This window comes from Schistocerca serialis, chromosome 5 (genome assembly GCF_023864345.2).
Source record: "Schistocerca serialis cubense isolate TAMUIC-IGC-003099 chromosome 5, iqSchSeri2.2, whole genome shotgun sequence".
Classification (NCBI taxonomy): Eukaryota; Metazoa; Arthropoda; class Insecta; order Orthoptera; family Acrididae; genus Schistocerca; species Schistocerca serialis.
Genome location: NC_064642.1, coordinates 838913901 through 838928068, shown reverse-complemented (window position 1 = coordinate 838928068; position 14168 = coordinate 838913901). Strand labels below are relative to the sequence as shown.

The following is a 14168-nucleotide window of genomic DNA, read 5'->3' as shown; positions in this document are numbered from 1 at the left end:
AGAACAACACGCACCAATTAAACAATTAGAGGAAAACGAAATCTTAAGACAGCCAACAGAACAAGCACAAATAGAACACGAAGTGACACAGATGTTAGATATAGAAGAAAAATTTCAGCTAACATATATAGAATACAAAGACACAAATACAGACATTAGACCATTCTTGCATAGACCACCAAATAACCCACAAGTCGAAACAACAATAAAAACTATCAACACAATCATACACAACAAAATAAATGAAAACACAACTATGGAAGAGTTACAACTACTGGTTTATATAGGAGCACTCACTACACTAAATATACACACTAGGCAGAGATCAGAACCAACAAACACACAGAAGAAACCCACAAAACCAGCATGGCAACACAGGCTACAGATCAAAATAGAAAAACTGAGAAAAGACATCGGACAGCTAACACAATTTATAAGAAATGAAATCTCGGAAAGAAAACAAAAAAGGTTGGGTAAAATCTCACAACAAGAAGCGACAGAGCAATTAGACGAAAAGAAGCAGAAATTACAAGCATTAGCCAAACGACTCAGAAGATACAAAAAAAGTGAAAATAGAAGGAAACAAAACCAAACATTCAACACAAACCAAAAGAAATTTTACCAGACAATAGTTAACACACACATTAAAATAAACAATCCACCAAACATAACAGACATGGAACACTTCTGGAGCAACATATGGTCAAACCCGGTACAACATAACAGGCATGCACGATGGATACAAGCAGAAACATACACATACAAAATGATACCACAAATGCCTGAAGTGATAATTTTGCAACATGAAGTCACCCAAGCAATTAATTCTACTCACAATTGGAAAGCCCCTGGAAATGATAAAATAGCAAATTTCTGGTTAAAGAAGTTCACCTCAATTCATTCACATCTAACTAAATTATTTAACCATTACATTGCAGACCCATACACATTCCCTGATACACTTACACACGGAATAACATATCTGAAACCTAAAGATCAAGCAGACACAGCGAACCCAGCTAAATATCGGCCCATAACATGCCTACCAACAATATACAAAATATTAACTTCAGTCATTAAACAGAAATTAATGACACATACAACACAGAACTAAATTATAAATGAAGAACAAAAAGGCTGTTGCAAAGGAGCACGAGGGTGTAAAGAGCAACTGATAATAGATGCAGAGGTGACATATCAAGCTAAAACTAAACAAAGGTCGCTACACTACGCATACATTGTTTACCAAAAAGCTTTTGATAGTGTACCCCACTCATGGTTACCACAAATATTGGAACTATACAAAGTAGATCCTAAATTGATACAGTTCCTAAACATGGTAATGAAAAATTGGAAAACCACACTTAATATCCAAACAAATTCAAATAATATCACATCACAGCCAATACAGATTAAGCGTGGAATATACCAAGGAGACTCATTAAGTCCTTTCTGGTTCTGCCTTGCTCTAAACCCACTATCCAACATGCTAAATAATACAAATTATGGATACAATATTACTGGAACATACCCACACAAAATCACACATTTGCTATACATGGGTGATCTAAAACTACTGGCAGCAACAAATCAACAACTCAATCAATTACTAAAGATAACAGAAGGATTCAGCAATGATATAAGTATGGCTTTTGGAACAGACAAATGTAAGAAAAATAGCATAGTCAAGGGAAAACACACTAAACAAGAAGATTACATATTGGATAACCACAGCGACTGCATAGAAGCGATGGAAAAAACAGATGCCTATAAATATCTAGGATACAGACAAAAAATAGGAATAGATAATACAAATATTAAAGAAGAACTAAAATAAAAATATAGACAAAGACTAACAAAAATACTGAAAACAGAATTGACAGCAAGAAACAAGACAAAAGCTATAAATACTTAAGCCATACCAATATTGACCTACTCATTTGGAGTAGTGAAATGGAGTAACACAGACCTAGAAGCACTCAATACATTTACACGATCACAATGCCACAAATATAGAATACATCATATACATTCAGCAACAGAAAGATTCACATTAAGCAGAAAGGAAGAAGGAAGGGGATTTATCGACATAAAAAACCTACATTATGGACAGGTAGACAATTTAAGAAATTTCTTTCAAGAACGAGCAGAAACTAGCAAAATACACAAGGCAATCACTCATATAAATACATCGGCTACACCACTGCAATTTCATAACCACTTCTACAACCCTTTAGATCACATAACATCAACAGATACGAAGAAAGTAAATTGGAAAAAGAAAACACTTCATGGCAAGCACCCGTATCATCTAACACAGCCACACATTGATCAAGACGCATCCAACACATGGCTAAGAAAAGGCAATATATACAGTGAGACAGAAGGATTCATGATTGCAATACAGGATCAAACAATAAACACCAGGTATTACAGCAAGCATATTATTGAAGATCCCAATACCACAACGGATAAATGCAGACTTTGTAAACAACAAATAGAAACAGTAGATCACAACACAAGTGGATGTACAATACTAGCAAATACAGAATACCCCAGAAGACATGACAATGTCACAAAAATAATACATCAACAGCTTGCCTTACAACATAAACTTTTAAAACAACACATTCCTACATACAAGTATACACCACAAAATGTACTGGAGAATGATGAATACAAATTATACTGGAACAGAACCATTATAACAAATAAAACAACGCCACATAACAAACCTGACATCATACTCACCAATAAAAAGAAGAAATTAACACAACTAATCGAAATATCCATACCCAATACAACAAATATACAAAAGAAAACAGGAGAAAAAATTGAAAAATACATCCAACTGGCTGAGGAAGTCAAAGACATGTGGCATCAGGATAAAGTTGACATCATACCAATTATACTATCAACTACACGAGTCATACCACACAATATCCACCAGTACATCAATGCAATACAGCTACATCCAAACATATATATACAACTACAGAAATCCGTAATTATTGATACATGTTCAATTACCCGAAAGTTCCTAAATGCAATATAACACATACCGTACAGTTAAAAGGAAGTGACGCTTGATCAAGGTCCGCGTCACTCCATTTTTAACCGGACTTAACGTCTGAGAAAGTGAAGGAAATAATAATAATAATAATAATAATCGTTTCAGAAACAGCACTATTAACAGTGCAGAGATGACCACTGTGGGAACTTCCAAGTAAAATGGTATATCATCCTGATTTCTAATCACCAAAAGTTACTTCCTTGCCAATATAGCGGAAAAATAACTTCCTCACTTGCCACGTGGTTTTGTCAGCATTGTGGGCGACACACAGTTACTTCTGTGAAATTTAAGGGAACCAGGATAGTGGAATATCTTCACAGGTTCACTTCCAGCTTTTATGGAAAATCGCATTCAACTCTGCCAAGCTCTGACGTCGTCCAAGACACCAGGCAAGCAGGCATTTGACTGACATGAACATATTGATATCCTGGTTCAAAGTGTCTCTCCTAACTGCCTCTCAGGCCATATTTATATATGGCCACAGTGGACCACCAAAGGGAACATCTGCTATCAGTCGTCCTAGGGACAGGGTCAGAATCTAAAAGGCCCATTTCTCGGACACGTATTAATTAATAATAATTGTTTAACAATTTGTAATCTTCTCAATTTGTATATAAATAGAATTAAGTTTGGTTTAGTTATTAAAATGTTTTAGCTGGCTACAATTTTTTAAAGCGGAATCGACAGTAGAACATGACCTCTGAACTGCCTTTTTAAGATTCCTTGTTCTCATAGTTATTTATGAACTGTCCCGAAACTTGCTATAGCTGTATTACTGCACTATTGCAATCGCGTACTGTAAGTACAACTTTCTATTACAAATACAAATGATAATCAATTATGAGTAAGGACTTCATTTCAAATTTTGTTTTTAGTAAATAATTTGAAAACCAAAAGAGGTAACATATTGGTGCTACATATAGAAGAAGTTTACATCTTACTGAGGATGTTTCTAAGTCTAGTATTTAGAGCCTTTAATTTTTCATAAAAACCCAAATAACTTTTGATTGTGATGTACATGATGTGCATTTGTATATTATGACCAGTTTTTAGCTCTCTAGTTCTATTATTTAGTGCCACTATTTTTTCTTAAGGTCGTATATTTTGCCTGACATATGAAGGGCTTATTTCAATAGTATAATTGAATATTTCTGGTATCTCAACTGCAGATTTTTCAGCGCTCATTTAATTTTAGGACTCTGCATCTCAGAACGAACAAAAATGTACTTGTACGACTATTGAAATAAGCCCTTCATATTCATTTGATCATTCTGAGACCTTAAAATGTTAAAAATAATATACTTAAGCCTACACTGATCAAGTTTGGAGCATTTATTTTAGATTTAATGTCACAATTATATTATGGTGTAATCCTTTGTATGTTAAGCACAGATGTTATGATGATGTGACATTGGTAGTAGTGAATTGGAGTAAACCCCTGCACACTAGCTTTCCCCTATGCCTCTTATAACGATACAGCACTTGTTTAGCCTCAAGTTAGCAGCAGTAGAATATTAGGTGCAAACTCGTTATGGTTTTACCATATGCCAATATGAGATGGAAGAGCTATTCAAGATTTTTGCAGAATTAAAATCTTACTTTAATAATAAATTGGATACTACTTATGCAAATATTGAAACTGGAGGTATTAAGTTAAACCCAGAGGCAGATGTACATTCTACATGTTTTTAAAGATATTTTATAAGTCCCTGCTTAAGTGTTGTGATGAATCCAAAAAACTGATTTTTCCCTGAGTTATTTGGAAGAGGATGATGCTAAATGAGGAACTGGTCATTCGAAGAATTCCCTTCTTGGAATGATTTTCAGGAAATGTTTAAGAAGTACTGGTTGTCCAGCACACAGGAAAAGTTAATGCTAGAGTTATTTGGCCCAAAATATTATAGTAATAGTTGGCATCCTGGTAGTTATAAGAAATACAGAATGTCCCAAAATAATGTATACATTCTTTGAAACTGAACATCTCTTTAATGAAAGGGGTTAGAAATACAATTTTAGTGGTACTAGGTGCCTCATGGCCCGACTTAAGATGGTAAATGTTCAAAGTGGTGTCTGTCCATCGCAATACACTATCGACAAAGACTTACAACTGAGCGACATGCCAATGTTATTGTTTCCAACGGAATAGCAGCACAGACTTGTTTAATTTGCTCTCTAAGGTCATCCAGTGTGTGTGGTCTCACAGTGTAAACTGTATTCTTGAGAGTACCCCAAAGAAAGAAGTCTAGAGGAGTTAAATCTGGAGATTGAGTGGGATACTCCACACTCCATCTTCGTCCTATCCATCTGGTACGGAATGTATGATTGAGAAATGTCTTCACATCCAGGTGAAAGTGAGGTGGCGCCCCATCCTGTTGAAAGTAATAATCTTCCATTCCAGACACAACGCTAAGACCAGGAGTTATCATTTACAACATTTCCAAGTACGAGTCACCCGTGACAGTGTTGTTGAAGAAGTACAGCCTGATTAACACTCTAGAAGACAGACCACACCAGACTGTTACTCCTAGTAGATTAACATGCCTTTGCTCAGTTACGTATGGATTCTCCCTGGCCCAGTACACGCAATTATGGTTGTTAATTGCTCCATCAAGTTCAAACGTCGCATCATCTGACCAAATAATTCGATCTTGGAAACATTGCTCTTCTTCACATCTGTTAATGTGCCACTCACAAAATTCGCTTCGCCTATCAGGATCATCCTCGTTAAGAGCATGGAGAAGTCTTGGAATGTAAGGCTTAAAGTTCTGAGATGGCAAAATTGTATGACCCCTGCTTCTGCAGATCCCAGTCCCATGAGAGCATTGCCTCACATATTTCTTCGGGGATCGTGTGTATGCCTGGATTACTGCATCAAAACCCTCGTTGTCTGTTGAACTTCTCTTTCGTCCGCTATTTCTCTTCTTCTCATTCTGCACTGTTTCTTCGATTTCAAACTTATCTCTGATTATTAGAATTGTTACTCTTGTTGGTGGTGGTATTCCAAATTCAGCTCTCCAATGTCTCCAATTTTTCCCGAGGACATGCAGCTTTACTGTATGATTAAATGATGATGGCGTCCTCTTGGGTAAAATATACCGGAGGTAAAATAGTCCCCCATTCAGATCTCCAGGTGGGGACTACTCAAGAGGATGTCGTTATCAGGAGAAAGAAAACTGGCGTTCTACGGATCGGAGCGTGGAATGTCAGATCCCTTAATCGGGCAGGTAGGTTAGAAAATTTAAAAAGGGAAATGGATAGGTTAAAGTTAGATATAGTGGGAATTAGTGAAGTTCGGTGGCAGGAGGAACAAGACTTTTGGTCAGGTGATTACAGGGTTATAAATGCAAAATCAAATAGGGGTAATGCAGGAGTAGGTTTAATAATGAATAAAAAAATAGGAATGCGGATTAGCTACTACAAACAGCATAGTGAACGCATTATTGTCGCCAAGATAGACACAAAGCCCATGCCTACTACAGTAGTACAAGTTTATACGCCAACTAGCTCTGCAGATGATGAAGAAATAGATGAAACGTATGACGAGATAAAAGAAATTATTCAGGTAGTGAAGGGATACGAAAATTTAATAGTCATGGGTGACTGGAACTCGTCAGTAGGAAAAGGGAGAGAAGGAAACATAGTAGGTGAATATGGATTGGGGGGAAGAAATGAAAGAGGAAGCCGCCTTGTAGAATTTTGCACAGAGCATGACTTAATCATAGCCAACACTTGGTTCAAGAACCATATAAGAAGGTTGCATACCTGGAAGAATCGCGGAGATACTAAAAGGTATCAGATAGATTATATAATGGTAAGACAGAGATTTAGGAACCTGGTTTTAAATTGTAAGACATTTCCAGGGGCAGATGTGGATTCTGACCACAATCTATTGGTTATGAACTGCAGATTGAAACTGAAGAAACTGCAAAAAGGTGGGAATTTAAGGAGATGGGACCTGGATAAACTGAAAGAACCAGAGGTTGTACAGAGTTTCAGAGCATAAGGGAACAATTGACAGGAATGGGGGAAAGAAATACAGTAGAAGAAGAATGGGTAGCTCTGAGGGATGAAGTAGTGAAGGCAGCAGACGATCAAGTAGGTAAAAAGACGAGGGCTAATAGAAATCCTTGGGTAACAGAAGAAATATTGAATTTAATTGATGAAAGGAGAAAATATAAAAATGCAGTAAATCAAGCAGGCAAAAAGGAATACAAACGTCTCAAAAATGAGATCGACAGGAAGTGCAAAATGGCTAAGCAGGGATGGCTAGAGGACAAATGTAAGGATGTAGAGGCTTGTCTCACTAGGGGTAAGATAGATACTGCCTACAGGAAAATTCAAGAGACCTTTGGAGAGAAGAGAACCACTTGTATGAATATCAAGAGCTCAGATGTCAACCCAGTTCTAAGTAAAGAAGGGAAGGCAGAAAAGTGGAAGGAGTATATAGAGGGTTTATACAAGGGCGATGTACTTGAGGACAATACTATGGAAATGGAAGAGGATGTACATGATGATGAAATGGGAGATATGATTTTGCGTGAAGAGTTTGACAGAGCACTGAAAGACCTGAGTCGAAACAAGGACCCCGGTGTAGACAACATTCCATTAGAACTACTGACAACCTTGGGAGAGCCAGTCCTGACAAAACTCTACCATCTGGTGAGCAAGATGTATGAGACAGGCAAAATACCCTCAGACTTCAAGAAGAATATAATAATTCCAATCCCAAAGAAAGCAGGTGTTGACAGATGCGAAAATTACCGAACTATCAGTTTAATAAGTCACAGCTGCAAAATACTAATGCGAATTCTTTACAGACGAATGGAAAAACTGGTAGAAGCAGACCTCGGGGAAGATCAGTTTGGATTCCGTAGAAACGTTGGAACACACGAGGCAATACTAACCTTACGACTTATCTTAGAAGAAAGATTAAGAAAAGGAAAACCTACATTTCTAGCATTTGTAGACTTAGAGAAGGCTTTTGACAATGTTAACGGGAATACTCTCTTTCAAATTCTGAAGGTGGCAGGGGTCAAATACAGGGAGCGAAGGGCTATTTACAATTTGTACAGAAACCAGATGGCAGTTATAAGAGTCGAGGGGCATGAAAGGGAAGCAGTGGTTGGGAAAGGAGTGAGACAGGGTTGTAGCCTCTCCCCAATGTTATTCAATCTGTATATTGAGCAAGCAGTAAAGGAAACAAAAGAAAAATTCGGGGAAGGTATTAAAATTCATGGAGAAGAAGTAAAAACTTTGAGGTTCGCCGATGACGTTGTAATTCTGTCAGAGACAGCAAAGGACTTGGAAGAGCAGTTGAACGGAATGGACAGTGTCTTGAAAGGAGGATATAAGATGAACATCAACAAAAGCAAAACGAGGATAATGGAATGTAGTCAAATTAAATCGGGTGATGCTGAGGGAATTAGATTAGGAAATAAGACACTTAAAGTAGTAAAGGAGTTTTGCTATTTGGGGAGTAAAATAACTGATGATGGTCAAAGTAGAGAGGATATAAAATGTAGACTGGCAATGGCAAGGAAATCGTTTCTGAAGAAGAGAAATTTGTTAACGTTGAGTATAGATTTAAGTGTCAGGAAGTCATTTCTGAAAGTATTTGTATGGAGTATAGCCATGTATGGAAGTGAGACATGGACAATATCTAGTTTGGACAAGAAGAGAATAGAAGCTTTCGAAATGTGGTGCTACAGAAGAATGCTAAAGATAAGGTGGGTAGATCACGTAACTAATGAGGAGGTATTGAATAAGATTGGGGAGAAGAGAAGTTTGTGGCACAACTTGACTAGAAGAAGGGATCGGTTGGTAGGACATGTTTTGAGGCATGAAGGGATCACAAATTTAGCATTGGAGGGCAGTGTGGAGGGTAAAAATCGTAGAGGGAGACCAAGAGATGAATACGTTAAGCAGATTCAGAAGGATGTAGGTTGCAGTAGGTACTGGGAGATGAAGAAGCTTGCACAGGATAGAGTAGCATGGAGAGCTGCATCAAACCAGTCTCAGGACTGAAGACCACAACAACAACAACAACATGTCAGCATACGACACTCACATTCTCTGTTTTCCAGTAACACTATAGCATCCATTTCCTTTGTTCAAACGATAACGCCATGTTCGCTGACAATCCTGAAACAGAAGAAATCATTGTTATGTTTTTCACCGCCTTCTTAATTATTACCCATAAAAATTGTACTTCTGTCTCCTGTAATTAACGATATTCTCTGTTTCAAAGAGCGTATACATTATTTTGGGACACCCTGTATATTGAGTGGTAGCTAAAAAGCTCAAAATACGTGGACAATCCTATAGAGGACAGCCTGTAACTAAAGTGTTGGTGCAGAGGATACCTTACTATGTCAAGAAAGATATATAATATTTTAGCAGATGACGGCAAACTGTTTATTGACATTTATCAAAGGTATTGATATACTGAACAAAGAATGAGGAGACTACGCACAAGGTGACAACTGCCAACCAGACAATAATGAAGAGAAAGGTATCCACACACATTTTAATGAAAAAGTAATACAAAGTATTGTGAAGTAAGGATGTGGAATAATAATAGGAGAAATAATCAAGGAAGTAGCGAGGCATAGACAATTCATTCTAGTAATGTAAACAACATCATCAGGAACTAGGTTGACACTTAGTGTGGTGGCTGATGTGAAGGTATCTCCAGCAGCTGTCGCTCCCATCAGCCACCGTGCCGAGTGTCAAATTGTTGTGTGAACAGTAATGTAAGTACTAATATGCTGATTGACTGGAGAACACCTTGCAGTTTGTTGTTCACTTTATTGATCAGATGAACACGAGCTCAATGCAACTCACTTTGCTTGTGTTGCACAATAGACAGGGCATCACACAGTTGAGTACCATCAGCTTACAGTCATGTGATGCCTTTTGATACCACTGGAAAGTTGGCGTTGTTTTGCAAACTCACATCACCAGTTTTGTAAAGGGCTCGTCGATACTGTTGTGGAGGCCGAGTTGCCACCGTGTTACGGCAGGCCGAGTTTGAGAGTTTGTGGAATGGCTTCTGGTGCAGTACACCGCTAAGACAATTTGTCCCTGCCACTATTACACAACTGTGCCCCAGGGTCAGGTGACAGGATAGGTGAATGAAGGTTCAACAACACTCCAACAAATTAGCAACAAAGTCACACAAATGAGTTAAAAAGGTTTACTTGTCTTTGTGACTTGTTGAATGATTAAGTCTGCAATACTGCATGTAATATAAGACAAAAGAGGCCCTCAATGGCTAAGTGCAAATGATTGAAGGTAAACTTCACAGTACATAGCAAATGAAATTTTTACAAGAACTGTCTGTTCACTTTTAAGAGTACACTAAATGACGTTCCCTGTCCAAGTCAGCCCTGGACGATGATCTATAAACAAGTGGGCGAGAGCTGCTCTTCTATCGTCCGAGCGGGCTTCTTTCCGTTGTCGTCTGGTCATTGGCGGACGGTAATCGGTCAGCAATTGGCTGAGGCGAGGTCGATATCTTTACCCTCAGCGCCATGGAGCTAAGAATAAGGGGAGATGGCGCTACGTATCCCAGCCGTACTACGTTTTGAAGCCATGGGGGCGTGGCTCACTGCCATGACACTCTGACCAAAACATTGTCAGTGTGCTATAGCGCTGCGTGTATTACAGTCGCTAATTGCACCATATACGCATGTAACGTCATCAGATTGGTTGTTTCAAAGTTTTTGTTTAAAATAAAATCTCGTAAAGGCGAAATTCCGCATTTCTTCTGATTAAAAATAGTTTTTAATGTAATATTACGAACAGCTAGCCTTCAATGTAAACGATACAATGTTGTTAATTCAGTAATAAACGTGTATCACAAACTAAATAATAGAAACTGAAAACTAAGTGCTATACCCTCCCTCCAAAGACCCATAAATACATCTTGTTTGTAATACATGCTGGGACATTTCAGTTACGTTACACTACTGGGAAACACTCTTCATTACCACCAATATTTACTGAAATGAGGTACATAGAATGGCAAATCTACACAGTGTCCTGTTTAGGACAGTTAATGTAGTGTTAGCTTTTAATTTGGTACATCATGAAGACAAAGTGAGTTACTCAACACTTTGATTATCGACGATACATACGTATTATACTGAAATGTGAACTTGAAAACTAAGAATTTAATTCTTTGAATTAACATACCTTTTGCAAATGTTTTGGGTGTGTAGGGAAAACTGATGGTACAGCATTTTCTCGGAGCCTTACTGTTGAAACGGAAGTTCGGTCTATGTCCTCTTCTCGGAAATGCTGAGAACATATAGTGCTCCATTTCGACGCACACCAATTCTTCCTCCTCACGGCATTCTCCCACAGAGCTTTCCGACTTTCATTTTTAGGAAATCTACAGGAGAAAAACACGCTATAGTACAAGTACCGATGTAGCACACGTTCATTCACAATGAAGTTGTAAAATCACACTTAACGAGACAACTTACACATGAAATGTTATTCCCTTCGATTTCGCATCACAATCAGAAAGATTCGTACATCCGAACACCACACAAGTCACCATAATAGCGCAAAATCCTTCCAAAAGTGAGCGACAAGCCTATGCACACAAGTTTACAGCAGCAATGTTTTGGTCGGATTGAGATGACTACCCTCGGCTTCACATAACTTCACAGCTGTGACATCACGGCGTCTCCCTCTATTCTTACCTCCATGCTCAGCGCCGACAGTGGCGCAGGTGGAACTTGCGCAAGTGGAGAGTCTCTATGGCACTGGCACCAGCTCGCATCTTTGCACCTGTGTCTTGTTCGGATGACACAGTGCGTTGATGTATGTCAAGTTTAGAGACAACGTATCTGTAAAGAACTCTTTGGCAGTTCTGATAGCACTTTATTAATCACTATCAGGCTCAGAAAAGATCGTCTTGTTTTGGTGTAATAGGTACAGTAATACTCAACAACATTAACCCAAGAACCTCATTGTGTAAGTACAAGCTGAGGGGGAAATGGAGGGAAGCTCCCTGTTCTTTAATTTTTGTACTCTTAGTGGAGCTTTCACATAGATTTTCTTGCTAGAGGAGATCGGTTGGCTCACATCAGTGCAATTTAATTTCACCTCTTCTACAGCTCTGTACAATGCGTGTGCAAGGCAAGTGATGTGTGCCACACTGGGATAGAGACTCTGAAGTCTGTAGGCTGCTACAGCCATGTATGAAGCACCATTTATTGGTCTCTATTCACACCAACAGTGACAGTAGCTTCATTGAGTTGTCAAACGCAAAGGCAGTTGTCGAGCTGTTTATTCTGCTGAGAGCTTCACACCCTTAGGAGAAACATTTCTCCAGGTCCGTCAACTTTAAGGACACCAACAAAAGTATTTACAATTTAACCCCTATCCAAATTGGTGATTTCCGATAGACGCCCTAATCTCTTGGTCAACAACTTTAGTTCGTATTTTGTCGAGCACTTCCTCGTAGCACACAGATAAATAGTCGTTTCTCAGCGTAGCTTCATCTGGAACTGGATTTATTTTGTACTTCAAGAACTGTCTGAAGCGGGGATTCTTCAGCTTCTCCAATAGGACATTGCAAGACACCACCATCTTAAACAAGTTCTTGCACCTCTGAAGATGGACATGTCTACTCAAATAACAGCGTTCGTCTGCTGTCCTTCTCAGCACTTATCTTCGTGCAGCTACTGTGTTTGGAGGTGTTGCAGTGTTTTTACACGTTAAAGCCATTTCCCCCATTAACCTTAACTTCATATAGTTTATAAAATAATATTTCCTTGTCATTGCTGAAGAATTTCTCCCCTGGTTTCGTCGAATAGGACTAAGTTTGTATTCAAACTGAATGGGGCGACTACTTGTGCTATGTTTATTGCACCAGAAGCCACCCTTGTTGGCTTCGAGAATGTTTTGTAGACTCTGTGCAACAATCTTTATATCAGTGAATGGACTACATAATGTGTTACACTGCTTGTCTACTATAAACCCGATAAATAAATCTTTGTAGTAATTGTGTTTAATTGTGACAACATTACCTCAAACATTGTCATGTGAGTAAAATTTTCGTGTTTATATTCTTGTGTACTTCAAAAAAAAAAACGACAAACATTTGGATTTCTGGAAAAAAATTTGGTCGAAATATGATTCATCATGGAAAAAGTTGTCCGAAATTTGACCTATTACTAAGAAAGATATAAACATAATTTTTGCTACATTAAAGCTTTGTGGATGAATTGCTGTAAAATTCACCCTAAAGTTCAGGAAAAAGATTTGACACTAAGATCCATGCCAAACTAATAATAGAATAGTAGGCCCTCATTCAGAGAAGACAGTAATCCTCACATGGTTGAGACCTATTCTTGAGTAGTTGTTTAAAGAAGGAAAAGTAACAGCTAAGGGAGAACATTGTAAACCAATAGTAGTGAGTGACATTTTTGGAAATAAAGTTGATGTTCACCTATATTCTGTGCATAAAATATCATTAATCTTACACCATGGCTAGCGCTAATGAGGAAGAAATATTGTTGCCTCCTAGTACCAGTAATGGGAGTGTGTGTTACCGGAACCCCCTGTAATAAAGGGAAGCAAATTAAAAAAGAAACATGACTACCAGTTACGATTAAAAAGTGGAACTTCCATCAAACATTGTTGCTAGTGCCATAGATCCTGTTAGGATAAGATTGGTTACTTGATAATTATTATCGATTGGATTTCAACCAGAAAATATTTGTGTGGAAAATAGGTAAAAAGGTAGCTAGCATAGCTTTCCAAAGTAATCCATTGAAATCTAAGCAAGGCCCATCATCAGAGGAGCATATTCATTTAGTTGTGTTTACTGATATTATTGCAACAGATGAAAATAAACAAGAAAAAGAAGGGAAGTATTAAATCAAGAGGAGTTGGCATTAAATTGATAGCAAGAGAATCACCTGTAGTGCCAGAAGAACAGAAATCTTAATTAGAAGGTATTCTGTTAACACATAAAGATGTGGTCACAGATAACTTGGGACTAATGAAGGAATACTTCTGTAAGTTTAAAGTAAAAGATGACACAGTTTTTTTCCTTTTGCAAGTCGTATCCACTACC

General features: G+C 38.0%; 1 protein-coding gene across 4 annotated transcripts in view; it reads right to left on the bottom strand.

The window, feature by feature from the left end:
- The window catches only part of LOC126480969 (molybdenum cofactor biosynthesis protein 1-like), a 343445-nt gene extending 330379 nt beyond the window's left edge, over positions 1–13066 (bottom strand). Inside the window, exons 1-2 of one of the 4 annotated variants that reach the window (XM_050104404.1) lie at positions 11563–13066; positions 11270–11468 (exon numbers count right to left, since the gene is read on the bottom strand). In XM_050104404.1, the coding sequence (XP_049960361.1) occupies positions 11270–11468; positions 11563–11639 (276 nt within the window). In that variant the 5' untranslated portion in view covers positions 11640–13066. The remainder of the gene's footprint in view (positions 1–11269; positions 11469–11562) is intronic. The other 3 variants (XM_050104406.1, XM_050104403.1, XM_050104405.1) reach the window with 3 other exon arrangements.
- Between the last annotated feature and the right edge of the window lie 1102 nt (positions 13067–14168).